We start from the raw sequence: 28,000 nt of genomic DNA, 5'->3' as shown, positions 1-28,000 counted from the left end.
CATGTCCGCCTCGGCCTCGGGCAGCGGCCCCGGCCCCGGCCCCCGACCCGGCCCCCAGCACAGCCAGAGCCAGAGCCGGGCCATCCCCACCCGCACCGTGCCCATCAGCGACGCCGCGCAGCTACCTCACGACTACTGCACCACGCCCGGGGGGACGCTCTTCTCCACCACGCCGGGGGGTGAGCGGGGGGCGCGTCCGCACCGGGCGGGGCGGGGGGATCCACCCTGGCGCCGCCGCCCCGCTGGGCCCCTCCCCCAGCCCCGGCCCGCCCGCCGCCGGTCCCCCGCCCCGTGCTTTGGGCACTCCCTGGGGAGCCCCCCCGCTGCTGCACCCCTCTGCCCCCTTGGTGACCACAAGCATCTGGCACACAGCAGGCGCTGCATAAATGCATTTTCCAGTGGCGGGTCTGCGCTGCAGATTCCTGCGGCCGGGAGGTACAGGGTTTGAGGAAGCGGGGGCAGCTAGAGCTGCTTTCCTTCATTCCTCCGCACCTTAGTTGCCTCGTCTCGGAAAAAACAAAGGTGCGGGACTGCGTCCCCGCATCGCGGCCAGGGTCGGGTCGGGCTCTCAGGCTCTGGTCTGAGAAATCTCCCTCCCAACTTTAACTCCCACTTTCAAACCTTGCAAATTCTAATCGTGTTTTCTACCCTGGGCCGTTCGCGTGCCCTTAGCCTCCTCTGCCCTCCTCTGCTCATTTGGAGAGCAATATGTTCTTGTCTCCCTAACGTTCACTTTGTGGATGTCTGGGTGGGATTGGGGCTGCCCCCCCAGTTAATTTGTACGCAGCCGATCCCCCCCCCCAAGAAAAAAGTGTCAGCCAAACAAAAACAAAACCCCCGGACTTGTGGGCTACCAGTCACTTGAAATGCAACTTTCCTCTGTTATTCTTCCCCCACCACCCCCTCCCCAATCCGTTCAGACTCTCAGCCTATTTAGCCTCACCCTTCTCCAAGATCTGAAAATCCATGCAGAAGATAATTTGTTTACTTTTTTTCTTTATTTTGCCCCCGTAGATTGATATTGATTTAGAGCTTCTTCCTGGAGCACGTTTGAAGGGAGAGCTGTAGTTTTTTGGGGTCATTTAGTCCTGGGCCATAGAAGTTACTTAGTTCAGCTGTTTATTAATCCCAAAGGGAAGCGATTAAGCTTGGGTTTGGGGTGGACTGGAGAGCCTCCGCCCTGTTTGGCAGTACCATTGTTTACATTGCATGGAAGTGACCTTATTTCAGGTGGGCAGCATGAGTCTTTCGATCCATATTGATCATGTTTATCTGTGTGCCAAGTCTAATCACAAAGTGGACAGCAAATGGGATGAGGCTTGAGGATGGGAGTTGATGGCCTCTGGTTTAGAGTTTGGAGTTGAGGTCAGGTCCTCTTAGATTGGCTGCTGAAATGGATATTTCTGTCTGGGTGGGTTGCTGAGAGGGTGAATGCCTTCACTAGGGAGGAAAGTGTTTTGCGTTTTGGGGATGCGGTTTATGAATTAACAAATAATGGATAGAGATTACTGCCGGACAGTGTGTCCTGGGGTTACTTGAAGCAGAAGGGGAAGACTTGAGCCCCTTTTCTAATAGTGTTTCTTGGGCATTCCTGTGTGCCCAGGTCCTGGCTGTTTCTTCGTACTCCAGCTGGGTGGGTGAGGCTGGATCATGGGTCCAATCTAACACCTCAGTTCTGAGTTAACAGACATTTCAGACATTAGTGTAGTGCTTTCAGGTTTGCAAAACTCTTCTACGCACCTTAAAGCTCCGTGTATTTTTTTTTTTCAGTCTTCTAACTGGGTGCATAGTTTCAGGATCTGGGAGGGGGGCGGGTCTGGGACAAGGGAACTGATTGACCAGTAAGATGTAGACATCTAGTCTCTGCTGAGGAGCTTGACTTTGGGGAGAGCCCTTTGCCTCCAAGAGTTTAAAATGTCCCAGGCCTTAGAAATTCATCTGCATGTGTTGAGTGCTGGATTTGAGGAAGTGCTTACTTTGAGCTATGCAGGACATGAAGCCGAATTGTTTACCACGCTTTGCTCCTAGCCTAATCAGTGCAAGACCTGCCTATTGGCTGAAATGTCTGTTGTCAAAATTTTTGTAAACCAGGAATCGTTAGAAATTAGAGTTATTTCCCACCAAACTCGATCCGGTATCTGTTAAACAATGTATATTGTTTTCTAAAGCTTGACCTTTTTCTTCATGTTATAGTCTTTCTAATATGTTTCGTTAAATATAGAGGTACAGACCTTGAAATTATTACTGTATGATATGATAACCGATTTGGGTTAGAGAGCAAAATACCATGGCTAAATATTGACTATGATTCCATTTGGGGGATAAGGGCTAAAAGGACAAAGTAGGAAGTCATCTTTTAAAATCGTCCAGTTACTTTGTCTTTAAATACCTTCAAAGACTTGCTTTTAAAGATGGAGCCCTATTCATTGTTCCTCAAATTCATTGAAATTTTTTTTTTTTAGAAATGTTGATCCATTTTTCTCTCCCTTTGTTCAAATGTGACTTAAGATTACAGATTTAGAATTGGAAGGAATTTTGGAGATAAATTCCGGCCCGTTCATGTTAGAGATGAATAAATTGTGGCTTACTGGTCGTCTGTCTGAGGTCACACAAATCATAAATTGCATAGCTGGGATTTCAATACAGCTTTTCTGACTCCAGGGTTCTTTTCACTACATCACCTGTATTTCATATATATGGCAACTAGTTTTTTTTTTTGTTTCAGGGTCAGATATTTCTTAATGTCTTGACACTTCTGTATTTTTGACAAAGAAATTGAGAATTGTGGATAAGTCACTGAACTTACAGTTGGGAAGATTGTAGATCTAAATCCTGCCAAAGACAATTTATTAGCTTTGTGACTTATCTGTGCCTTAGTTCCCTCATGTGTAAAATGAGGGTGTTGTATTTAATAGCCCTCTAAGGCCCATCCCTTCAAGCTCTAAAGTTTATAATCCTATGAAGAATCTTGGGTGTTAATGAAAGTTAATAGTCAGTAAACATTTATTAAGTGCCTTCTCTGTTCAAGGCACTGTGCTAGGGCTGGGGATACTAAGAAAGGGTAAAAAAACAAAAGACAACTCACAATTTAATGGGGGAGACAACATGGAAATAACTGTGAACAAAAGCTAAATTTAGGATAAATTGGGAATATCAACAGAAGGAGGGTACTAGAATTAAGAATGATCGGGAAGGGCTTCCTGTAGAAGACATGATTTTAGCTGGGATTTGAAGGAAGCCAGGAAAGCAGGAAACAAAGATGAAGACAGAGAACATTCCATGCTTGGGGTCAGCCTGTGAGAATGCCTGAAATGAGGAGGAATAGCAAAGAGGTCATAGTCATTGTATAGAGCAGTGTTGAGGGCGTGGCATAAGAAGTTATATAAGAAGACTGGAAATGTGAAGGGTCTCGTTACAAAAGGGTTTGAATGCCAAACCGGATTTTCTATTTGATTTTGGAGATGAGAGAGAGCCATTGGAATTTATTGAGTTGGGGAGTGACATGGTCAGGCCTGCATTTAAGGAGGGTCACTTTGATAATTGAAGGATGGACTGGAATAAAAAGAATTTGAGGTAGGCAGACCAACCAGAAGGCTGTTGCAGTAGTCCAGGTGTGAGGGTATAAGGGCCTGCAGCAGGGCAGTATCAGGAAAAAAGAGGACACGTGGCAGAGATGTAAAATGAACAGGCTTTGGCCACAGATTGTGTATGGGAGGTGAGAGAGTGAGGAGATTTGGAAGATGCCTGGGTTTCCAGCCTGGTTGAATGGGAGATTGGTGATGCCCTCAGCAGTAATAGGGAATTTTGGAAGGCAGAAAAGGTTTGAGGAAAATGAGTTCCTTTTTGGACAGGCTAACCTTAACATGTCTCCAAGGTGATCCAGTTCAAGATGTCCAAAAGGCAGTTGGGGATGTTAAGGCTGGAGATCAGCAGAGAGGTTAGAATAAGGTGTATTCATAGGAGTCACTCATGCTGGATTTAGTCCAGAGAGCCTTTTTACTTTAGTTACTACGGTGAATTAAACACATAGAAATACATACTTGAAGATGTTATTTTCCTCCTTTGGAATTCTTCATCTTAGACTAGAGGGCTAAAATGGAGGCTCGGATGCTACTAGTTCTCTTGATTAACGAAAATATATAATCACTTTTTTAATCTTGTCCAGTATATTGATGGTAGAAGATAGTTTAAGGTAGCGTGGATACTTTGCATACTTTTCAAAAATAGAGTTAATCTCTCTGATTGGAGATTTCCTTTGACCTTTCATTCATTTCCTGTTATCTTTCTGGGGCTTCCCTGCCTACCCCTCCCACCCCAGTTGAATTCAAGTCAGTACTCATTGAGTATCTTCTGTGTACACGTAGAAGTACAGTGTAGTACAACCTAGAAAGGGGAAGAATGTATAATCTTGAGGAGATAACATTGACTAGAAAAAAAATAAATCAAATGCCAAAGTTAAGAATTCATAAAAATGACTTATCTGTTGGATTTTTCCAAAAATAACAAGTTAGTGGGAAGGAAAGGGATAAGAATCTCCTGTTTCACACTTTAGAAATGTCATGAGGTCTACACATGGCAGAGAACAAACACCAGAATGAGAACTGATAACTCAGTTTGCCAAAAAACAAGCAAGGCAATGGTATTCACAGTCTACTCTGTTCATATTTTTTTTCCCCCTTTGGGGAGCCTTGATATGCCAGTGATCAGAGTATAACATCCTATTTTGGAAAAGTTTCACAAAAATTACCTCTGTAGGAAGTGGGGGAGGAAGGATTGTCAAACATCTGCTACTCAAAACCTTATTTTTAACATGGATATGTGCCCTTACCCGCTCTGGAGAAAAAGTTACAATGTCGTATCTACCCAATTTCATGAAGATGTTTGGTTCTTTTAAAAAAAATTGTAACTGATATTTTTTACATTGCTTTCCTTTCTAAATATATCTCTTCCCTGCTCCTCCCCAGCTAATCATTCCCAGATATAAAGGAGAACAGAAGGAGAGAAAAAGAAGCGGTTTAGTGTAGTGTTTCTTCCAAGCTGCAAAGAAGGGAGAGAGCTGTTTTTCATCTCTGCTCTGGGGCCATGTTTGACGATTAGATTCTAACATCCAGTTTTCCATGCTTTGTTCTTTGCAGTTACATTGTTGCACTGCTGTGCATTGTTTGCCTGGCTGTACTTCCTTCTGCATCAGTTCATGGAAGTTTTCTCATTCTTCTCAGGTTTCTTCCTATTTATTGTTGCTTATGGAGCAGGAGTATTCCTTTGCATTCGTGTACCAGAATTCCCCTACCAGTGGGCCTTGACTTTGTTTCCAGTTCTTTGTTAGGTTGTTTCCTTGCCTAAGAAGGAACAGGATGGACTCTTTATTTCTAAATGGAAAGTGAGGCTGTAAAAAATTATTCTCCTCCTCTTAAGAATCTCAGACATGATCTAGGCTAGAGGAAGAAATTGAGGCCCAAAGGAGGCTGAGTGCCTTTCTTACCCAAGATGACCCAGGGTAAGTAGCAGGGTTGGAATTTGAATCCAGGTCCTTTGACTTTAAATAACAGCTCCCATTCCATTTAAAAAACACTGATATTTTCTGCATTTTGTTTGTTCCTTTTTGCTCTGGAGATGATATCTTTGGAGGATGCCAAAGTCCTCTTTTTGAAAAGTGTTAGGGACTGACTAAAATTTTTGTTTGTTTGTTTTTTTCATTCTCGCTTCTTCATGCCATAACAACAACTGACCTTTCTGTATGCTTCACTGGTCACCTAGTGTTTTATTTCTTTCTTAGTGCTCTGAGTCATGTATTTGTAGGACCATTTTACAGATTTGGAAGCTAAGTCTCAGAGAGTTTTAAGTGATTTGTTCTAGGTTACACAGTTACACAGTTAATAAACAAAAGCACTGGCACTCAAACCTAGCTTTCTGACTCCATGCTACCTTGTTCTCCCCCCACTCATAGTACTGCCGTATTCGTATGTGTTTTTCCTCAGGCCAAACAATATTTAAAAGCCCTTTCATTACTCTTTGTCCCACCTAGGGTAGACAGTGGTTCTGTGTGGGTCTAATGGGAAGGAGAGGCAATTACATAATAAACAGAAGAAAGGCATAACAGTTCAGTTCCACAAACATTTATTACACACATGCTCTTTGTGTGCAGGACACTCAGCATGGTTCTGGGATAAGGAGAGAGAAAGGTTACCATGAGCTTTATAGAAGATACCTGTTTTGAATTTAGTTACTTTACTGGAAGAGAATTGGGTTTCATGGGTCGAGGAGAAGGAAAAACAGGACTATTCCTTGCTCATCCATGAAGTTTCTGTGTGACCTTGGGCAAAGTCACTTAGTCTGAGTTTATATTATGCCAACCGCTCTTCTGGAGCCAATGAACGATTCGTCTCGCTTGCTCTCCTGTCTTTGTTGACAAAGGGAGTTCATTTCCATGTATAAGAAATACCTGACAATAAAACCACCACAGAAAGGAGTTTGTTAACTGCTCACCTTCACTTGCCTTGGATTAACTGACAGGTCATTTCCTTAGCTTAGATGTACATTAACCTCCTGTTGGCCTTCTGGCTGTGAGGCCATATGTGAACTTTTTGAGCTCCTGGGTTGGGGTGTGGAGGTCACAGTTCCTCATAAACACTGTTCCATTTCCCTCCTGTGCACCTTTGCACAAAGTCTCTCCCCATGCCTGGAATGCAATCCCTCTCAATCTTGGCTTCATGGAGTCCTTACCTTTCTGCGAGGCCCAGCTCATCTGCCAACTGATCTCAGTTGCTGGTTTCCTGCATTAGAAATTTGTATATTTTTGTGTATATATTGTTGCCCTTCAATGGATAATAACCGTCATTTGCCATCTTTGTCGATTTGCTTGGTTGTTTTGATTTGCATTTGTCGTCTTAGCGATTTGGAGGCTTCTTTCATTTGGTTGTTAAGAATGTGCGGTGCTGGGCAGCTAGGTGGCGTAGGAGATAGTGCACCGGCCCTGGAGCCAGGGGGACCTGAGTTCAAATCCAACCTCAGACACTTGACACTTATAGCTCTGTGACCCTGGGCAAGTCACTTAACCCCAATTGCCTAAAAAGAAAACAAAAACAAAAAAACTAAGAATTTGCAGTGCTTTTGAGAACTGTTAAGAGTTTGCAGTGCTTTTGAGAGCTGTTTTGTTCATATCCTTTACGATATGTACACTATAATGGGGGAAACTCTTCAGTGAGATAGAAATATATACTCTATATAGGACCATAGAATCCTAGATTCAGAGCTGGAAAGGTTAGTTTTTATAGAGAAGGAGATGGAGATGCAGTGACTTGTCCCAGGTCACACAGGTGTCAAGCAGTGAGCTGGGAGTCAGTGTCAAATGCTCCTCGTCTAGTCTTCTCTCCACATCGCTACCTTGCTTCTCCAGATTTTCCGTGACAGTTATTTAATAAGCCCTTGTATATATTTTGTGTCATTAGTTGTCTTGCCTGACAGACTGTAAGTTCCTTAGGTGCAGGGATAGTTTCATTTTTGTCTTTGTAGCCTCAGGGTCTCACATAGTTCTGGCATACAGTAGACCCTAAATAAATATGTTTGGTTGTTTTTATTAAGGACTTAGATGTACTGTGTTAGGGGCCGTTAATAAACTCAGGCAGCCTATAATATGAGAAATACAGTGCATTCAGGTGAATACAGTATAGATTAGACTATGATAACCATAGTACAGGTGAAGAGTATTAAATAGTACTTTGAGATTATATGCAGGAAAAATCTCTTTGAGCCTGGGAGGAGGTGGCACTTGAGGTTAACCTCACGGAGTGACTGGGATGTCTGTAGGCAGTTAGGCTGTTGATGGATGTGTGAAGGATATTTGATGCACAGAATCAGTAAAGCCTGGGATGGCAAGCACAGTCATACCCTGCCCAACAATGACACTTGGTTTTATGCAAACATAATATGGAAGGGATGTTAGAGAGGGCTGTTGGTTTCATAAGAACAGTTTTAGTGGGTGAAAGTTGAACAAAAGTATAGTTGGGATTCAGGACTTGATGGTAAATTTCCGTGTAAGGTACTAACAGCTTTCTTGTGGAATAACCTGTCAGGGTGACAGAGAACCATTAATAAACTACTCCTCAGGGCCAGACTTGCATATGGTTTTCCGTTCACCTAACTCTATTGACTTCTGGTTCACTAATCTCTTACAGAAGAATAGCAGGAGAGGTTTCGTGAAATGCTTTGCTTGAATCTGGGCAAACTAATCTATAATTTATCAAATTCCTTTGAATTACCAGGCTCAAAAAAAGAAATGAGATTGTTTGGTAGACCCTGTTCTTGATGAACCAGTGCTGGTTCTTTGTGTTAATCTCTTTGTTTTTCAGATGTTCATAGACTTTAGTAATGTATTTGTTCCCTTTAGCTTTGTATTCTAGATTTTTTCCAGGAGTAGAAGTCAAGTTCATTGACCTGTAGTTTGTAGGCTCCATGCATTTCTATTTCTTTTGTCAGAAAAAGAGTTGTACCTCTCCAGGTTCGTTTGGTGATGATTGACAGTGACTCAGCAGTCACACCTGCCAAGTCTTTCAGTTTGCTAGGATGTAACATATAGAATGTAACTGCAGTCCATTTTGGTTAGAGTATCCATGTGGAGTGTAAGAGTCCTTGACAAGTTGGTTGGAGCCTTGAATGTCTTTACTCGGTAGGTAATAGTAGTCATTGAAGACTTGAGCATAGAATTGACATTGTCGTTCCTCTGTACCAAGAAGACCTAACAGCGCTTGGAGCATAGTAGGTGCTTAATTAGTGTTTGTTGAATTAGAGACTGTCTGCCGGGGATGTATGTAATATATTGGAAGGGGCAAGAGTCTAGAAGTAAGAGAAAACTTGTTAAGCTAGTCTGGTGATAGTTTAGAAAATAAATATTAATGACTTGAATTAGCCTGTGAGTGAGGATGGAAGGGGGGAGTGAAGAGAGATTAGAAAGGCTTCCTGGAGAAAATGGCACTTGGAAAGGTCAGAATGAAAATTGGTGACAGAGAACTGCCCAGTTGGCTAAAATTGTGAAGTGCGTAAGGGGGAATTAATATGAAATAAGTCTGAAGAAATAGATTGGAGACAGATTACAGAGGGCCCTGGGTACTAGGATCAGGACTCTGCCTTCACCTAACAGTAAACTCCAGAGACTCCCTGTTACCTCCAGGATCAAGTATAAAATCTAGTTTCTGAAGCACTCCATAACCTGGTCCCACCTACTTTTCCAGTCTTCATACACCTACTCTGTGATCCAGCGACATTGCCCTCCTTGCTGTTTCTCAGACATAACACTCCCATCACCTGTCTCTGAATGTTTTTACTGGCTGTTCCTCACGCTCAGAAACCTCTCCATCCTCATCTCCACCTCGTGGCTTTCCTGGCTTCCTTCAGTTAAAATCCTACTCCCAGTCTCCCTTAAAGCTGCTGGTACTTTTTTCCCTCTGAAATTATCTCGTTTGTCCTGTAATATCTTGCTTCTATTCAATTGTAAGATCCTTGAGGATAGACTGGGATTTTTTTTTTTTTTTTTGTATCCCCAGTTCCTTAGCACAGCGCCTGGCAACATAGTAAATGCTTAATAAATACTTGTTCACTTGACTTAATTAGACCAAGGGGAGCCAGGGAAGGTTTTTGAGTAAAAAAAAATCACCGGATCATAGCCGGGTATAATTACTTGGGCATCAATTTGGAGTTGTTTTGGAATGGGAATAAGCTGGATATAAGACAAACAGAAAGTTGTCATAGTAGTCTAGATGAGATGAGGACCTGAAATAATATTGGAGTAGATGTGAGAGATACTGAGAAGAGTCAGCAAAACCAGGAGAGCAATTTACCCATTAACAACGACATTGTAAAGACAAATGACTTAGCTCTGATCCTTGTACTAACCAACCAGACTTTCAGAGGATTGATAATGAAACCCACTTCCTGTCGAGAGGTGACAGACTTGGGGTGCAGATCGAGACATATTTTGTGAACATAGCCAATTTGGGAACTTGTTTTAGCTTAACTACACATATTTGTTACTAGAGGTTTCTTTCTTTGCTCAGTGGAGGGGAAGTGGGAGGGAGAAATAGGTTTTTGTTACATGAAAAAGCAGTTCTAAAAAGGATAATAGAAAGGATTTGGGCAGTTGACTGGATGGTGGAGGAGAGGCTAGAGTAAGTAGAGGGAGATGGTTGGGAATGGAGACTAGTGGGTGAGATTCCCAGGGAAAAAAGGCGGGGACAGAGCTTCTTTAGGAACGTTGTGCTTAAGAAGGATGAGCAAGTGTTGCAGCCAAAGCAGTGGTCACAGAGGAAGGGTTGTAAAGGTGGATGGGGCCGCAGAGATTGGGGGTGAGGGGCTTACTGCTGGCAGTGTCAATGGTGGGCTTGGGAGGAGAGGAGCCTGTTCTAGCAAAGTGCAGTTCTTGCTGCAGGCCTGGTGGGGGACCGAGGGGGGTGGTTTTTTTTTTCTTTATCTAGGGAACACTACTAAATAAAAGGGTCCAAGTTAGTAGAAAGCTCTGAGTAAATTCACAGAGGATGGAAGCAAATTGCAATTGAGTTATTTCTCCACACCAGTACTAATGTTCACTGTTAATAATTAGTGGGATTGAGAGTGCCTCTAGCACCTCATTTGTGAAATCTAACTAAGTCAGATTGTTCCAGGAGACAGGCTGTCACCTGGCATGTCTAGGCAGCTATTTCTTGGAAGCAGAGCCCAGGAATTTCTCGCCCTAGAGAAAGTTTCTCAGATAAGGTGAATTTCTCAGCCCAAACTGGAATGAGTATATTTGATTCTTTTGCCCTGCTTTGGGTTTTTTGGTACAGAAGCCGGATTAGCCTGGCCCTCATTACTTATACTGTATCTGTGAATTGCAGAATTGTAAGATATTAGACTGAATGAAACCCTAGGGTCAAGCCCACCCACCCCCACTCCCACCCCCATTTCACAGATGAAGAGCCTGAGTACCAGAGAGGTTAGGTGAGTTTCCCTTAAGTAACCATCAGAGCCAAGACCTGGGTTTCCTGACTCTCCCCAGTTCAGGGCCTTATCGCTGCACTGGGCTCCTCTGTGGTTGGATTCTGGTGAAAAACTCTTGAATCAAAGGCCACAAGTGTCTCTTTATAAATGTTCTGGATATTTGTTCAAGAGAACCATCTTAGACATTAGTAACTGGAAACAAATGGGAAAGTAGGATTAATCAGAGGATCACTGTTAACTTCCCCCAGATCTTCATGTTACCTTTGGAGTAATTTTTTTTATACAAATGAGTAATAATCGTAGCTGGAGAAATGATTTGTCTAAGATCACAGAGCAAGCTTAGGCAAAGCTGGCATTTGAACATAGTCCCCCAGGTTTTCATCCTTATTCTTTTTTTTTTTTGGTTGGGGTTAAGTGACTTGCCCAGGGTCACACAGCTAGTAAGTGTCATGTGTCTGAGGGCAGATTTGAACTCAGGTCCTCCTGACTCCAAGGCCAGAACTCTATCTACTGCGCCACCTAGCTGCCCCCATCCTTATTCTTAACAGTGTGACTGGTACGTATTTTAACTTGCTTCATTTTTACCAATTTGTAAAATGGAATTAATTATACTACTAAATCTACTTTTATAGTAGCACGTCTCATGGTAGTTAATGCAGTGATGGTGACATCCTTAGCTTTGCTGTTAAAGCAGAAAATAATAACTTGGTATTGTGGATTAGGATAGACACCTGTGATATATAGATGACAAAATCCTAAGTCTTCTGATGGGCTAGTGTAGAGTACAGTATTGCTTCACCCTTCTCATGACAAGATTTTTCGTGGCTTTTTAAGTTTTTCAGATGTTCAGTTGGTTTTCAATCGTGTCTAACTTCATGGCCTGACTCTTCATGGCTCCATTTGGGGTTTTCTTGGCAAAGTTAAAGATAAAGAGTGGTTTGCCATTTCCTTCTCCAGCTTATTTTACAGATGAGGAAACTGAGGCAAGCAGGTTTAAGTGACTTGCCCAGGATCACCCAGCTAGGAAGTGTCTGAGGTGAATCTTCCTTACTCCAGGCCCAGAGTTCTATCCACTGAGCCACCTGGCTGCCAAACTTTTTAGGACTAGTTAGCAAATATTTCTTGAGTGCTTACTACATACAGTGCACTCTATTAGATACAAAGGTGTGTGTGTGTGTGTGTGTGTGTGTGTGTGTGTGTGTGTGTGTGAAGGGGGAGCTAGGTGGCACAGTGGATAGAGCGCTGGCCCTGAAGTCAGGAGGATCTGAGTTCAAATTTGGCCTCAGACCAAAACACTTAACACTTACTAGCTGTGTGACTCTGGGCAAGTCACTTAGCCCCAGTTGCAAAAAAAAAAAAAAAAGAAAAGAAAGATGTGTATGTGAAAAGAAATATATGTATATGTGACTTCCTTGCCTCCAGTTGCATCAGTCTTGTTAGCTGAAACAAGATGTCCATTCATCTCAAGCTTTAGAGATTTCTTTTCTCTAATAAAAGATAGTTTGAGAAGCCATGACTTGCATAGGTTGGACTTGAGCTGTTCTTTCAAGGATAGCATGGGGTTGGTGTTGGTAAGAGCATCCCAGATGAGAGGAATAGTTTTTGGTAGAACCTTAAGTGTGTAAGGCAGGGGTGGGGAACCTGTGGCCTCAAGGCCACATGTGGTCCTCAAGTGTGACCCTTTGACTGAAAACAAACTTCATAGAACAAATGCTTTTCTTGTTTTTTTTTTTTGTTTTTTTTTTTAGCAATCGGGGTTAAGTGGTCACACTTAACCAGGGTCACACAGCTAGTAAGTGTCAAATATTTGGTCTGAGGCTGGATTTGAACTCAGGTCCTCTTGACTCCAAGGCCAGTGCTCAGTCCACTGCACCACATAGCCGACCCCAACAAATCCTTTCTTCAGGGGATTTGTTACACTGGAAAATGGGGAATGGGGCTAGGAAGGAGATCATTCTGGCTGGACTTAAGTTTCAAGTACCTAGTTAAATGGGAAATGAATAGGATGGGGCTTCGTAATAGAGGCTAAGAAGCTTAGTCTTTACTAGTCAGTCAATAAATAGTAAACATTTATTACGTGCCTACTATGTTTCAAGCATTGTGTTAAACTCCGGGAATAAAAAAGAAGACAATATCAAAGAGATGACTTGTGAACATCTAAGAAAGCGCAATACTGATCACTACGAGGCAGTGTGGCTTCATCAACTCTGATACTGTCATTCTATTTCACTTCCCTTCTAAAACTCATCAAAAGCTGTCTGGTGCCTAGCCAGGTGTTACCATTGAATTGTGAGCTCTCCACCTGCACGTCCCACTCACCCTGAAAGGCCGCCTGCTGTAGTGAAATGAGTAGTGGACTGGGAGAGAGAAGACGTTCTGGCTCTGCTGCTTACAGCTTTTGTGACATTGGACCAGCTGCTCTTCAGCTCTCCGGACCTCATTGCAATGAGAGGGTTGGACTAGATGCCCTGTCTCGAAGGTCCCTTTCAGCTCTAACGCTCGGAACCTCAGCATATCCCCAACTGAGCTGGTTACCTTTGCCAGGTCCTCTTGATTCTGTGCCTTTTCTCACATATCTTCTCTCCTGACTGTTGTCACCTTGGAGCAGACTCAGTTTGTCATCCACTTAGACTGCTGCAGTGGCCGTCCTCTATTTTCCTCCTATTCCTTCCTGCCAGAATAGTTTTCCCCATGGAATCTAGTCTTGACCTTCTTTGATTCTGTTGCTGTCGGAATCAAGGGCAAATTCCTTCCCTGCTTTCAAGGCCCTCCTTGTTCTGCTGCCACCTCATCTTTCTGGCAGTTCCTTTCCCTGTGCTTTAGGCTCCTGCTAAACTGGATGACTTAGTATTTCCAGACAGTTCCTTGTGCTTTCCCATCTATGTGCCTTTACTCAAACTGTTTCCTCTGCCTATAATATCCTCCTTTTTACCTGCTGAATTCTTACCCATCCTTTAAAACCCAAATCAAATGCTGTATCTTTCATCAGCCTTCCCTCATCCCTTCCCAGGATGGTATATTCCATTTTGACATATCACACAATATATTGTCTCTGTCTTACTCTTGTAGTTGACTGATCATGATAAGAATGGGGCTAATGGCTTTTGTAAACTTGTTATCTCCTCTCTCTTCCTCCCCACCCCCTTTCGTTAGTAGGTTCTTAATTCTTGTTGGGTAAACCTGTAAGGACTAGCTGTACCTTGTCACCTCTTTGCCGTGTTGGTTAGTTCCCATATTACTGGGCAATGTTGCATAACACCTGTGTTTTATAATTGATGTCTTTCTATTAATGATGATTTCAAATTTGGCCTCAACCTCTTTGGCGCCTTATCGTTGGCTGCTAGAATAATATAGTGGTTAGAAGAAATCCGGTTTAGCTTTCTTGATGTTTCTGTTATCAACATTTATGTAGACTGTGGTGGGAGTGAGTTATTCTTTCCCTCTTGTAATGTTAAAATTAAATGTTGTACCTGTTAAAATGAACAGATGCCTGATGTAAGTGTTAAACTTTAATTGTAAAAAAATGTGGAAGGAAGAAAACTGCTTAGGAGTATTCTCCAAGTTAGATACTATAAAGGATAACCACAAAGAAGGAAGAAAAATTGTAGCTGAGGCACCCAGAAATTCACAGGAGACAAAGTCAGAGAGTAATCAGGAGTAAAACCCTTGACCTTAAATGTCTATACTCATGTTCCCAAAGTTTGGGCAGTAAATGAGGGACTGGAAGTCCTAATGAGAGGAGGCAAATTAGAACTCATAAGAATTTTTGAAACTTGGTGGGATGAAAACTCTCACTGGATCATGACTTTGAATGGACATGCCTTACTCAAAAGCATTGATGGTGGGGTTGCGTAGCATAGAGGCGGGTTGGTGATGCAGTGGCCAGAGTGCTGGACTTCAAATCCTGTCTCAGATACTTACTAGCTGTGTATGCCTGGCCAAGTCACTTCAGTTTCCTCATCTGTAAAATGGAATAATAGTAGCATCTTCACTTCTTTGTTGTAAAGATCAAGTGAGAACACATATATACTTTCATTTCAATAAACATTAAATACCTCCTATGTGCCAGGCACTGTGCTAAGCACTAGGGATACCCAAAAAAAAAAAAAAAAAAAAAAAGCAAAATATGGAGTCATCCTGTACTCCTCACTATCTCTCACTCCCCCTCCCCTCCTCTCCCATATCCAAGCTGTTGCCAAGGTCTGTCAATTTGACCTTTCCAACGTGTCTTGAATATGCCCCCTTCTCTCCTCTGATGCTGCCTCCCCTCTAGTGACCCCTCTCATCACCTCCCACACGGACTCTTGCAATAGCCTGCTGTTGTTGGACCTGCTTGCCTCAAATCTCCCTTCACTCCAAAGCATCCTCCATTCAGCCACTAAAGTGATTTTTGTCTTGCCTTAATGAAAATTTCATCCTTGTGGAGAAACCAGCAGAAGCAAATTCTATTCTGTTTCTGATTCTGACTGGAAGGAACTGATTTCTGGGGTGAAATGGACGGGAACATGGGAGACAAGCGACCACTTCTTTATGGAGTTTGTGATAGAGGAGAGGAAACGGGCACAGTCTGACATGTACCTTAGCTTTTGGGAAAGCAGATTTCAAGGGGTTCAGAGAAAAGGTGGAATCCCATTCAGTAAGGTGCTTTGGGATGAGTCAACTCGGGGGTATGTAAAGTGCTCAGGAATGAAATTCTGAAGGCACGAGGGGAAACAGTTCCAGTGAGGAGGAAAACCATTGTAAATGAACAAGGAACTCAGCAGCCAACTTAGATTTTTAAAAGAACTATTCAGAAGATGAAAAAAAGATCAGGTAACAGAAGATGGTAAGAGTGTGGCATGGCCCTGTGAAACACTCATGTGCAGCTTGAGCCTAGGCTGGTGAGGGCGGCCAGGGCCAGACAGCCCAAAGGGCTTCTAAACTATCTGGAGAAAGGAGGCACCCAGAAGCCCCCAGAATTGTAACTTGAGCTGCACAGTGCTTGTTCTCTTTTTGTTTTCTCTGCTAAAGAGTGACCTTTACACTGAAGATGAGAAGACAGAAATGACTATCAGGGGCATGTTACTTAAGGAGAGAGTAAGAGATCAATCACCCACCTGTCCTTGATGGATTCAGATCACCTGGCCCAGAAGAGTACATTGCAGGAATGTTCTCATTTGAAAGCTTTAAAGATTTGTAATAAATAGTACCTTGAACTTGTAGGGCATCTTTGGGTCTAGAATTCCATGTTTCTCTTTTCAGCCTATAACAGCCTTCTCTGGCAGGTCCATCCTTCTGCTCAGGTCTCAGTGTAGGGATTTGGGTATGAAAGTAACGTGCCTCACTCGAAGTAGGAGCTAGGCTTTGGGGATTCCTTTGTATTGATGAGACTTAATTTTTACCATTCTCAAGAACTTTGTTGTTGATAGGGTCCGAAAAAGGTCATTAGCTTACCAATGACTTTCCTCATTTGGCTCTATCTTTCGTTGTCTTCCCCCCTCCCCTTCCCCCATATTATCTAAACATCCTGCCGGTTGGGTATAGTAGATGCATACAATTTTTAAAAAATCTTATCAAGAATTAATTCACTAGCATTTATTTAAAAATAGAATTATGGCATCAGTATGATTTGTGTTGGATCATTTCAGTTCCAGATCACTTGAATTAGTATAGGCAGCTGGTAATACAGTTGATATAGATGCTGCTTACTGACCCTGTGGCTGTGGGCAAGTCACTTAACTTGTCTGAGCCTCAGTTTCTTCATCTTTAAATAAGTGGGTTCGACTTGAATGCCCTTTAGGCTTCTTTCTACCTCCAAATCTATGATCCTGTGATCATTGGTACAGTTTTTATTCTTGCCTTTCAGAGTCTACAGTTTCCAGCTTCCTGTGTACTTTACAGTTGTGCTGGCTCCCCTTTGCACACGTCATCTGAAGGAATCTGGCTGAACCAAACTTTGCTTACAAGCTTGATAGATTTTATCTTTATTGTCCTTGAGAATTGCAAAGTTCTTTATGATCCTCTTAAGTTAGCTGTTTTGTTTTTAATAGTATTTGATTTTTTTTCTATCAAGTTATCCTAATCTTCGGTTAGATACCTATCCTTTCAGGTTTGTCATGGCCAAACTATTTCCTTTGTTTTCTTACCAGGCCCCCTGTCCCGTTGCAGACAGTGAGGCATGGAAGTTTGAGGATAAGCTGTGAATGTAGCTCTGTATTCCATGTCTGTGATTTGAACAGCTTGGCCTGATGTTCCCTCTTTCCCTTTGATTTACTTTCCTACTTCCACTTCTGGTAGGGTGAGGCAGTTCAGAGGTTGGAGCAAATGGTTTTTTTGGATGATTAAATGATAGTTATTTCCAATGCAGAAGTCAGGCTTTCAAAAGTATGCATGATGTTATGTCACTTGAAGCCATAATAAATGATGTCTGTCTTGCTTACTAAGTGGGAGAAGTAGTATATACGGTTGGGGTCTGGCATTGACCAGTCCTGAACAGCTTAGACTTCAGTTCCTAAACTGTAGGCTTCCTTTATAAGCATAGCACCCAGGAGAGATGGAGCAAATGGGGCTGGAAAGACAGTGATAGCTTTTATATTACCATTAGAGCCTTGGATCTTTGGGAAAGGGATGCAACCACATCCTACAGGTGCAGACTTTCCTTTTGCCTTCCCTTGAATTTTCTTCTAAATGTGCTTCCTTCTCACCTTTTTGGACAATTGCGCTTTATTACCATTGGGAAATTTTTTCTTTTTCTTTCTTTTTTGTAGGAAGGAGACAAGCCAATTCTTTTTGCAAATAGGGCAAGGAAGGAATGCCTATCTTAAGTTTCTCTAGCAGCTGTTAACTTGACATTAGATACCTAATGGCTTAATCTTTGATTTGAAGTTTAATGGTTACCCAATCCCTCCCCAACCCTCTTGTTTTTTAGGAACCCGAATCATCTATGACCGAAAATTTCTGTTGGATCGTCGAAATTCTCCCATGGCTCAAACCCCACCTTGCCACCTCCCCAATATTCCAGGAGTCACCAGTCCTGGCACCTTGATTGAAGACTCCAAAGTGGAAGTGAACAATTTGAACAATCATGACAGGAAATCTACTGTAGGTAAGAGAAAAGGTGGGGGGCAGTTGGAAGACTAATAGGGTGAGAGTGCAGTTAAACATTAGGCAGCAGTGAAATAAAATTTGTTCTTTAAATAAAGATTTGGCTGTATCTCTACCAGATTTTTTTTTTTTTTTTTGGTGAGGCATTTGGGGTCAAGCGACTTGCCCAGGGTCACACAGCTAGTAAGTGTTATGTGTCTGAGGCCGGATTTGAACTCAGGTCGTCCTGAATCCAGGGCCGGTGCTCTGTTCATCGCGCCACCCAGCTGCTCCTTTCAGATGTTTGGAAATGATCTTGAAGGTTTTTTCTCTCTTGAAGTTCTTAGCCCAAAGTCAAACCCAGTAGTAGAAGGAAAAGGGGGCAACATGGAGAGAAGGGAATGGTCAGCTGCAAACATTGTCTTGACCAGATTTGGAAGGTCTGCAAGTGCCTCAGACCTCACTGAAGCCCCTTTCATGTCTTCAGGTCGGGGGGAACCTTCCTTTCTTAAGAAGTGTAGCCCCTTTTTTTGCCCTCATGTCATCCTTTGATGCTTCCTTGTGATACAGAGGTGGCCTTGAGCTTTTGAAGGCCTGTGTGTGGCATTTGACAGGGATCTCTGGTAGGTGCCACCACGCTAGACAGGCGGTGTGGACAGGCCCCAGGGCAGATGGTGAATCTGTCATGTCATGTTAGATGATCTCAGTTTGCAGGAGGTCATCACCACATTGGCTGCTGGGCGAGGAGTTTACCAGCCAAGTGACAGAGGAATCATGTCCTCATTAGGGGAGACAGGACCCATGCTTATGAAATAGCAGTGTCAGAGAGCTGGCTCTCTAAGTCTTGGGGAAGGGAATGTGAGTCTTACGTTTTTCCAGATAGACTGGTTTTAAATTCACTCTTTTTCTAGTTTAAAAATAAATAAACTCTGTCCCCAGGGTGGCAGAATTGTCTGTCCTTAAAGCTGGCGCCCCCTGAACTTGAGCCAGCATTCTGTCTCGAGGTTCCAGATCAGAGTTAGAATTCTGAGCAGAGCTAGTGTTCAGAGCCTTGGGAGGAGCTTGTTGATGTGATAGATGTCCCAGCACTCCCTGGGAGCCTGCCTTTTTTCTCCAACCTGTGAACAAAGGTCACTGGGAAAGTTTTGGACTTGTACTCCTCACTGTGGGAGAAGTTGGCTTCCGGTCTGTTTTTTGAGATAAGATATTATCTGACCCATCTTGTAGAGCACCCTCTTGATCAGAGCTTCACCCAAAGCAAAGCAGAATGGTTTCGGGCTGGGGGACAAGGGCGGTGGTAAAGATTTGAGGAGTCCAAGTCAGCTGGTTTTATAGCAAGATGCTGAGTCAGGAAGGGCGGGTGAGAGTTGACAGGATCATGTTAGGGAAGACCTGAAAACAGCATGTTTCCTTTCCTCCTTCTTGTTCAGCTCTTCCAGTCCTCATTTGTAGTTTGTTAGTTCTGAACAAAGCTCTGATGCTTGATTTGAAGTAGATGTTTAATTGCCTTTGAGGGGACAGGGAAGCATCTGATTCCTGTGTGTACCTAGTAGAGAATGTTTCATTTTCGGTTTGTTCTGAACCAGGGGATGATGCTCAGTTTGAGATGGACATCTGATCAGTCTCCAGATGACAGGAGAAGCAGCAGCTCGGATACCTGCGTGTACCTGATTTGACCAATAGGCTTGAGAACTGAAAAGACAGAAGAGGCAGTAGCAGCATCCTCCACTGCAGTCTCCGCCTCATCCTCCAGGTGCCAAAGGATCAGAAGACTAGCTCCCCTTCGTTGACTTCTCTCCTCTGCTCCAGTTTCCCTTGGCCCAGTCTGACTGAATCAAGGCCCCTCGAATATTCCTGAATAGGCAGAAGCCTACATAGGAAGGGAACTGAACCTTCGCTCTCCTGGTCATCTTTCCATCAACGTGGAAAGCTCCCTTCCATCCCAAGCTAGTTGTCAGTTACCAGCTATTACAGAGCTGGGGAGGAATATAGAAGTAGGTTTGTTGGATTCAACGTTATCCATTTCCCTTCCCCTTTGGCCTTCTGTCCCTTGTGTGTTTCAGTTCTGGATAGTCAGAAGGCAGGTTGCTTGCATTTTGACTTTCAGAGCTGTCAAGGGTAGGAGGGGAAATGAGGTGCTAGTTACCTTGGCCTTGGGTGCCCCTCAAGGGAGGAGCTTGCTCTCAAATGCTTCTGTGAAACCTGGGTTCTGACTCCCTGTCCTCTAATGCTCCATTGCCTAGCCCCTTTCCCTTCCCTCTGCCTTCTTTCCTTTGGGGAGGTGTGTCCTCTGTGCAGGGCACACCCCCAACCCACTATCCATTCCCCTTACCTACTCGTTTGAACAGAACTTTTTTAAACTTTGCATTAGAGGGAGCCATTAGTACACAGCTATTGTGCCTCTTCTCTTATTCCTTTCCCTTGAAATTCCTGTTTGCAGAAACTGATTTCCCTCGTTCTTCTCAAATGTCTCAGTGACTCCATCAGCACGCAGAGCAGGTCTGCACCAAGGTAAAGGGGCAGCATTGGCATCTGCTTTGTGGATGGGTTACATGGTTGTTCCTTCTTGGATTCTAGATTTAAACTTGAAAAATGACCTCTTCCCTGTTGGCTTGGGATGCATTTGGAGACCTAGTCTCAATAGTCAACTTCTTTCTCAGGTTGGCAAACAAACTTTCCATCCTCTCTGTTGCCCTGGTTTCAGTCTTGTATTCTGCAAGTGAGTTGGGAGTAGAGTTTGAGACTGATCTGAGAACTGACCCAGACTCTCTCCTGGTATAGTTCTGCCTTCTGTGGCTGACTGATGTAGAATTGGAGATAAACATGGGCTTAGTTTCACCCTTGCTGTCTTTCTCTCCCTCTTCCTCCCCCAGCTTTCCTACTGTACTCTATTGTTTCCCTGTATTTTTTCGTTTCTCTGCCAGTCTGTTTTGCAGCCTGACATCAGAGATACCTTGCTTGATCTGAGTTGGTATCTGATAACATCTGACACTCCTCGCTTAGGAGTGAACCTTTATTTTTAAGATGACTACAGACATATTTTCTAGAAACGTTTTCAGTCAAATTCTGAACAGCAACTTTTTCATTAAACGTCTTCCAGTGTCAGGAAGGTGAGAGGTCTCTGTGGAAGAGGCTTGCGGTTCTCATGCCTCATCTCCTGTTTTCATCCGATACTTTTTTTTTCTTAATTGAATACTCTGGATTCTTTCCATAAGAGCTTTATAGCGAAGGTTATTTGATAATTCTGTCCACGATACAGGCCTATTGGCAGTTGGGACATAACCTGCTGGGAGGTCATCTTGGGCTGGGTAAACTTCCATCCAGAGTTCCTCTGAGATAAGTATGTCTGGGAATCCCAAGAGGTTACCATTGAAGTTGGTTAGATATAGAGATTTCCCAGTCTCTTTGTACTGACGAAGTGCCTCTATGTAGCTCGGGGTTTCTATTATTGATTCTTGTTTGGCATGGTCTTGGCTCATTGGGGAGCGACCTTGTTGGGTGATATGTGCGTTTCTGACCTCGGGAGGAACCTCAAAGGGCAGATTACTGTGGGTGGATCAGTGTCCTCTTCGAACTCACGCTCTGCAGGGTTGGTCTGAGCTTCTGGAATGTCTGCTGGCTGAGAGGAGCCTTCTCTGAAATATTCCTCAAGATCGTCTGGACTCAGGGACGTTCCTTCCTCCTTGCCTGTTGCTTGGAGACTGAATTGGCTTTCAAGGGGTGTGGGGATAAGAGAATGAATATCTGTGCATGGAAATTTGATAGAAGTCACTGCGGGGTCAAATGTGTTGGCACTTGAAGGCTTTGGTAATTGGAGTTCTAGTTTGGGACGCAGTATGCTGTCTCCAAGTAAGTCAGTGTTTTGCTGGGGCAGAGATGGACTTTTTTCTTGTTCTCCTGTCAATCTTGGGCTTGTAATTCTTGCTTAGCCTTCACCCCCTCCTTTTGTTGATTTTTGCAAATTGCATTCTTCTGCTGATGGAACTCCGCAAAGATCTCTTCTTCTTTCTCTAGCCCAGGGCTTTTAACTTCTAGCATTTCTTGGCATAGCTTTAGCCTGCTTTTGGCCTCATGGGCTGATCCTCATCAAGATTCTCCCTTGGAGGTGTGCTTCTATGAGCAGAAGCAACACCTGTTGCCATGACTGACAGTTGCTGCAACTGATTAACCCCTGTGAGATTCAAGTCGAGCATAGGGGGCATAAATCCCATGTTTTGAGATCTCCTTTACTGCACATCTAAAACTATCAAGTTCTCTTTGAAGACTCCTGCCTCGGGCCAAGGGGTGAAGCTCAGCTTCAGGCTTTGTGTGGGTAGAACATGACCCAGAACAGTTTTTACAATTAATAGTCCGACAAAGCATTCTTGGGCAACTGATGTGGCAGTTATTGAGTCTGGTGCATCGTGCCCAGTCTGTTGATGGAGTCCTTGGTGTGTGATAACAAACTCAAGAAGAAAACTTTGCTGCCTTATTGTGAAGATAGTTTTCATAGCAGCAATTGAGACACAGGTTTGCGCGAACTCTGCTAGGCCTTGTTTGGAGTGAACCCGGTTTGGCGTTAAGACCTTTTCAACGCAGCCTTGTTCCCCTCCTGCCAGTTTTGGGAGGAAGAGACTGCAGAATGAAACGAAGGGACCAGTTCTTCCTCTGTTTAATTCCCTCGTGGAACTGCTTGTTGTAGTCGGGGACTTGAATTGCTTGCATCAAGGAGCTTGCCCAGGCCAGCAGTGTCATCCCCCCTGAGTTGGTGATCTCCGTATCCGTGCTCTGAGGGATGCTGTGCCACTGGGCTCTCTTGGTACTTCTCCATATCATAGGGTCAGTAAGCAGTGATCTAGATGGTCTCCTCGGTTGACTCCTGCTGCTGTCACATCAGTGAACCTGCAGCATAGAAGGTCTAGGTCTTTGGTAGCTTAAAAAATCAGTTTCCTTGCCCTAGCATATTTGGTTTGAGTGTTCAGTCCACCCCCTCAAGTAAGTCATGCAATGAATCCATAATCGCAGGGCTGATTCCGATGTAGATTGCGATGCTTATCTTAGGCCTTTTGATGAAACCGATTTGAATCTTACTCTTCTTCCCCAATACCTTTGATATATGGTTTTGTTCCTTTTCCCTTGACTCTGTGTGTGCATGTTTAGGGTTTTGTAGTGGGTAATTAACCAGACCATTCTGCCTTGTGCTTTGCCAAAGGCTGAAGCTGTCTTCATCTTTCCCTTTTTCTTCTCTTCCTTGGCTCTCGACAAACAGTTGGTTCCCCTTCGGATCCCTGATTACTACCTGTTGCTGTCCCTGCCCATCCTTCCACAGGATTTGGCTTATGTGATTGAGTTCCTTAGCATCCTGGGCTCTGATACCAAGAGTGAAGCTGCCTGGGCGAAAGTCACAAACTTGTGCAGCTTTTTAAAAAGCTGTTTGTTTTTGTTCTGAGCTATGAAAAGACCCTGATGGTGAATATGTTTTCACATGAGGCTGAAGAATTTCTTAGGAACTTGATTCGGTTTTCTGCTACAAAATGTGAATAGTTAAAGGAACAGAAACCTTTGGAAATGGTTGGTGTTTCTCAGGAATAAGCTGCATCTGCAGTGTTCAGGGAATGTTTGTGTGTAAAAATTTGGGGATGAGAAAAGTGGCCATATCAAAAAAAAAAAATTCTATCCCTGGGTTGGTTCTAATTAAACTCCTACAAAGTGTGGCTTTCCATGTTCTTAAAAGACTTTAAGTTGCATAAATGACAGGCCTTACAGGGATCTCTGGTCCAAGAGAGAGCTTGGTACAATTCAGAAATTGGCATTAAAGTGATCTACAACCAGGCAGCCTTGATGGGTTTGAGCTTCGTTGTTAACATGGGAAAATGTGATAACTTCATTGACCAAAAAATATGGATTAGAAACTCAATTTTGAAACAAGGAGCCATTGTAGTAATTTGTTTTCTCTTGAGGGGAGGGTTGCAGCCAAATCCCCTTCCCTCTTTTAAATCCTCTCACCCTCACCTCTGAGACTGAAAGTCTCCCCAAAACCATGTGAAGTTGTAAGAAGTCCTCTTCTGATGGTGATCCCAAGAGGTTTTCTGAACTCCCTGTCATTAACTGTTTTTAATTAAACAAAGCCAAGACACCAACTTGAATACCTAACTGCAGCCAAGATCAGTATTCAGAGAGAGAGAGTGTGAGTGTGAGAGAGTGTGTGTGTGTGTGTGTGTGTGTGTGTGTGTGTGTGTGTGTGTTGGGATGGGAGGGGTGTTGGGATGCTATGGGCTGATATATATCCTCTTCCTGGAAGTTCTTAAGTCAGTGTTTAAGAAACACGTAGGGAGAGGGCCCTTTTGGTCTAGGTGACCCTTAATTTGCGTTGTCCTTTCTATATAGACACTCCCTTTCTGTGCCTCTGGAGACAACCCACCTTTCTTGCTGTGGTCTTCTCCTTGCCAGCTCTGGCAGCAACATCTGCAGGATCAAGAATCAAATTTCTTCCAAATCTGCTTCCCTGGATCCAAAATGTAATTTTAATGTTCTCATTCATTGAGTAGATGATCCAGATGCTGAAGACCACTAGGATTTAGTGAAATGGCCCTTCCAGGGATCTGTTGCTGAGAACCTTGTTCTTTTTTTTTCCCACCCCCTAAAGTATGAAATTAAGGTCTAAATCAGTGAGCTTACTTATTTATGATTTATTGCTGCTGAACATGATTGACTCTGCCAAAAGCCAAACCGGGAGAAGAGAGAGTTCTGAAGTCTTGGAACTGAGTCTCTTCCCCACAGAGTGACTGGTTTCAAACATGTTGAATGAATGAATGGGTGAGTAAGGGGGGTGAGAAGGAGGCAGGTCTCAGCAAGCTGAGACCTTTTTGGCTCGATCCTAGTCATAGAGGCTTACATTTTTCTCGTTATCCCAAATGCCAGGTTTTCATTTCTGATGACTAGATTAGAGTCTTCTCTCGACCTGGCCTCAGTTTCCTCGTCTGTAAAAGAAGGAGCTAGACCAGATGCCTCTCACGTCCCTTGCAGTTTTAGATCTCGTGACCGTGACTCAGGAATTGCCAGGTCAAGGGATGAGGAGCTGTAGTAGGACTAATTGGACTGAGGGAGCAGTGCGGGGTCAACCCGGGGCCATCAAGCAGTGACCCCAGTTCGGAGACATGATGTGATTGACAGAGATCAGGATCTGAGCAGAAGCAGACATGGCAAACAAGAAGCCAGGTCAGAAACATAAGAAATTGTTTGGTTTGCCAAGCCCGGGCAAAAATATCAGAAATTCTAATGAGCAGAAATAGAGGAAGCACCCTACTAGGTTTTAGATTGAAGTAGGGTAGGATTCGGGGCAGAACAGCTCTATCAGCTGAGAAGAGAGTAGAGGCCCAGAGTGCTTGGCTAGACCTGAAGACCTCTTCCACCTTACCCTGGTTTTTCAGTTAAAACACTGATGTTGTTTTGGTAGATGTGTGTTTTTAAAGTGAGACCAGCCTCTTTGCCTAAGTTGAACTTTCTAAGGTACTTGCTTTTCTCAGCAGCCATTTTTCTCCCCCTCATAGCTGTTAGAGATTTCCGAATTAAAAATGCAGTATTTTATATGTTTGAGTGTCAACATTTATCTAATGACTGAAGAGATTGAGCAGGTGTTACATGATTTCTAATTATTCCTTTTCTTCACTTCTTCATTGTCAGTAATCAGATCTAGCATCTTCTGCCATTGTGGGAAAGAAAGGCTTAATGGTGTCAACTCCGTTGTGCCTAGTGGCCCCTTACTGTTGTGTCGAGCTTTAAAAGAGGATCCTTTCATTGGGCCAAGGCCTAAGTCCCCTCTGTGTCCCTAGCATTATTGTTGTGTTGAATCAGTGTTTCCTTTGGAGATTGAAGCCACGGCTGCTGCAGAGTCGCCTGGTTTCTGTCATCCCCAGGGTCGGTCGGTTGGTCGTTCCTCCAGTCAAACATTTATTTATTGAATGTCGGCATAATTGTGTGCAAAGAGTTCCACTCATTTTAAGTTCCCCGGTGCTTCAGGTATTGGTGTCTTTGTGACTATTTAGACAGGAATCCTTTCTCAAGTTCCTTCTCTTTTCTTCCCTAGTTGGATACTCAGCTGTTGGAGCAGTTGCTTTGGGGTTCCTTATTCTTAAAACCTTTGTTGGCACTTTGCCTTGTGCTCTTAACCACAGAAATTTCTCACCTTGCAGGAGAGAAATCTGTCTCCTGTTGCCTGTATTGGCCGGCAGAGGGCAGTGTCTTACCCCCAGTGCAGAGTTGGAATCAGAGCTTCCTTTTCCTTTGGCAGTCTTTCCACAGAGTAAAGCAAAGCCCTTCCTCTGCTCCCTTCCCTCTGGTTCAGAGCTTTCCCCACTTTGCACATCTCTGGACCAGAGGTCTGTGGGCAGTTGGCGGGCTCTTTATTAATCTGCGTAACCCAATCACATTTATAGAGGGGTAGAAGGGATTCATTTGAAATGAGTGCTTCATTCTTAGGAATCTGTTTGGATTCTTGACTTTGAGGGGCTTTGACCATCCCTATAACTTGTAGCTTTTCATTTTCCCTAAATGAAGATGGGCTTGGAGCCAAGAAGAGGCAGGCCCCAGTTCCCAGGGACCTAAGTCTTGTCATTGTTTTGCTCATGGTTTTTGTTTCGGAATTGAGGTTCTTTTGACCTTAGACTAGAGGCCAAGTCAGAATTGGATATTTTTTCCCCCAAAACTATAAGCATTTGGTTGGTACATATTTATTTTCCCATTTTCCCCTCTGGGGAATATTAACTGCTTCCTATGGGCTGGTCCTGGAAGTTGCTCCCTTTTGTTAAAACTCAGATACAGGAAAGGTCTTTTGGTTCTCATGTTAATCTTTCTGCGCTTTCCCTTTCCTTAAACTCTGCAGACCCGGCAGACTGCATCTTATGTCGGGGATGCCAGAATAGAAAACCGGAGGCTTTGGGAAATGTGACTGAGATGAAACAAGTTCCCTAAGGCATTTAAACTCTTACTGTTCTCCCTGTCTAATGATTGGAGCAGGTGGAGAGATGCTTGGAAGCTTGATAATCATCTGCCCAAATGGGGTTCTTGAAAGGGAAGTCTCCTCTTCTGTGTTAGAGAATATTGGTTCTTGAAACTGAAGTTACTCAACATCCCAAGCTTGGAAGACTTCATGAATCAAGCAAGTGTGGCATGCCCATTCTAGCCCCCACATTCCTTCCCTACTCTTTAGTCCTGATCTTAAAAACAAAACAAACCCACCTGTGCCAAGGGTAATTTACTTGAAACTATGGGACAAGCCCCATTCTATATATAGGCTAGAGATCAGATTAGATGAGGAGGATGAATGGTCCATCCCACTTACTAACTTCCCCATGTCTGTGCTAGTATCACCGGGCATTGGTGGTCCAGTGCCTTTCCTTCACCTCAAGATGGAATCCATCTATTTTCTACCTTGGTGAAGCCACCCTCTTCCTGAAGGGGGTGAGGTAGACCTTGAAGGTGTCTTGGAGAACCCAAAGGACACTTGCATGTTGGGTGTCCATTTTAAGCTTCTTTTTAATAATCTTTTATAAAGAAAATGCTCATTGCCTTTACCCAGTCCCCCTTAACCCCCTTGTTCTCTTGCCCCTTTCTTTCAGTGCCATTCTGAATCAAAAAGCTATGGCTAGTCAGAAATTGTGCTGAGACCACCTCCCCTGCCCCTGGCCACCTCCTTACCCAACTCATCGTTCCCTGTCCTTTCCTTTTCATTATCATTCTGGATGGAAATCAGAGGCTGCCAGCCAAGGTCTTTAGGCACTTCTGTATAATTCCATGGGTTTTGTGGGTTTTTTCTTTTGTTTTTGCTTTGGTTTTTATTTTGTTTTTCAAAACCAACAGGTATTTGGAAACATAGGAAAACTCTCACCAATGGTTGCTGTTAGTTAGATCAATAAAGATCTTGACTAAAATCTTGGCTTTGGATTGTTTTTTCCCTCTTCACACTGTCAGTTGTTAGCATCTTGGGAGCCTT

General features: G+C 43.6%; 1 protein-coding gene across 1 annotated transcript; it reads left to right on the top strand.

The window, feature by feature from the left end:
- The first annotated feature begins 1 nt into the window (after position 1).
- EIF4EBP2 (eukaryotic translation initiation factor 4E binding protein 2) lies at positions 2–27,938 on the top strand. The gene is made up of 3 exons (XM_027840566.1): positions 2–179; positions 17,876–18,052; positions 19,617–27,938. The coding sequence occupies exons 1-3, from the start codon at positions 2–4 to the stop codon at positions 19,646–19,648; spliced, it is 387 nt and encodes a 128-aa protein (XP_027696367.1). The 3' UTR covers positions 19,649–27,938.
- The last annotated feature ends 62 nt before the right edge of the window (positions 27,939–28,000 follow it).

The sequence above is a fragment of the Vombatus ursinus genome, unplaced genomic scaffold (genome assembly GCF_900497805.2).
Source record: "Vombatus ursinus unplaced genomic scaffold, bare-nosed wombat genome assembly UNPS02014847.1, whole genome shotgun sequence".
Classification (NCBI taxonomy): Eukaryota; Metazoa; Chordata; class Mammalia; order Diprotodontia; family Vombatidae; genus Vombatus; species Vombatus ursinus.
The sequence above is the reverse complement of the archived record's forward strand: the minus strand, read 5'-3'. Positions and strand labels throughout refer to the sequence as shown.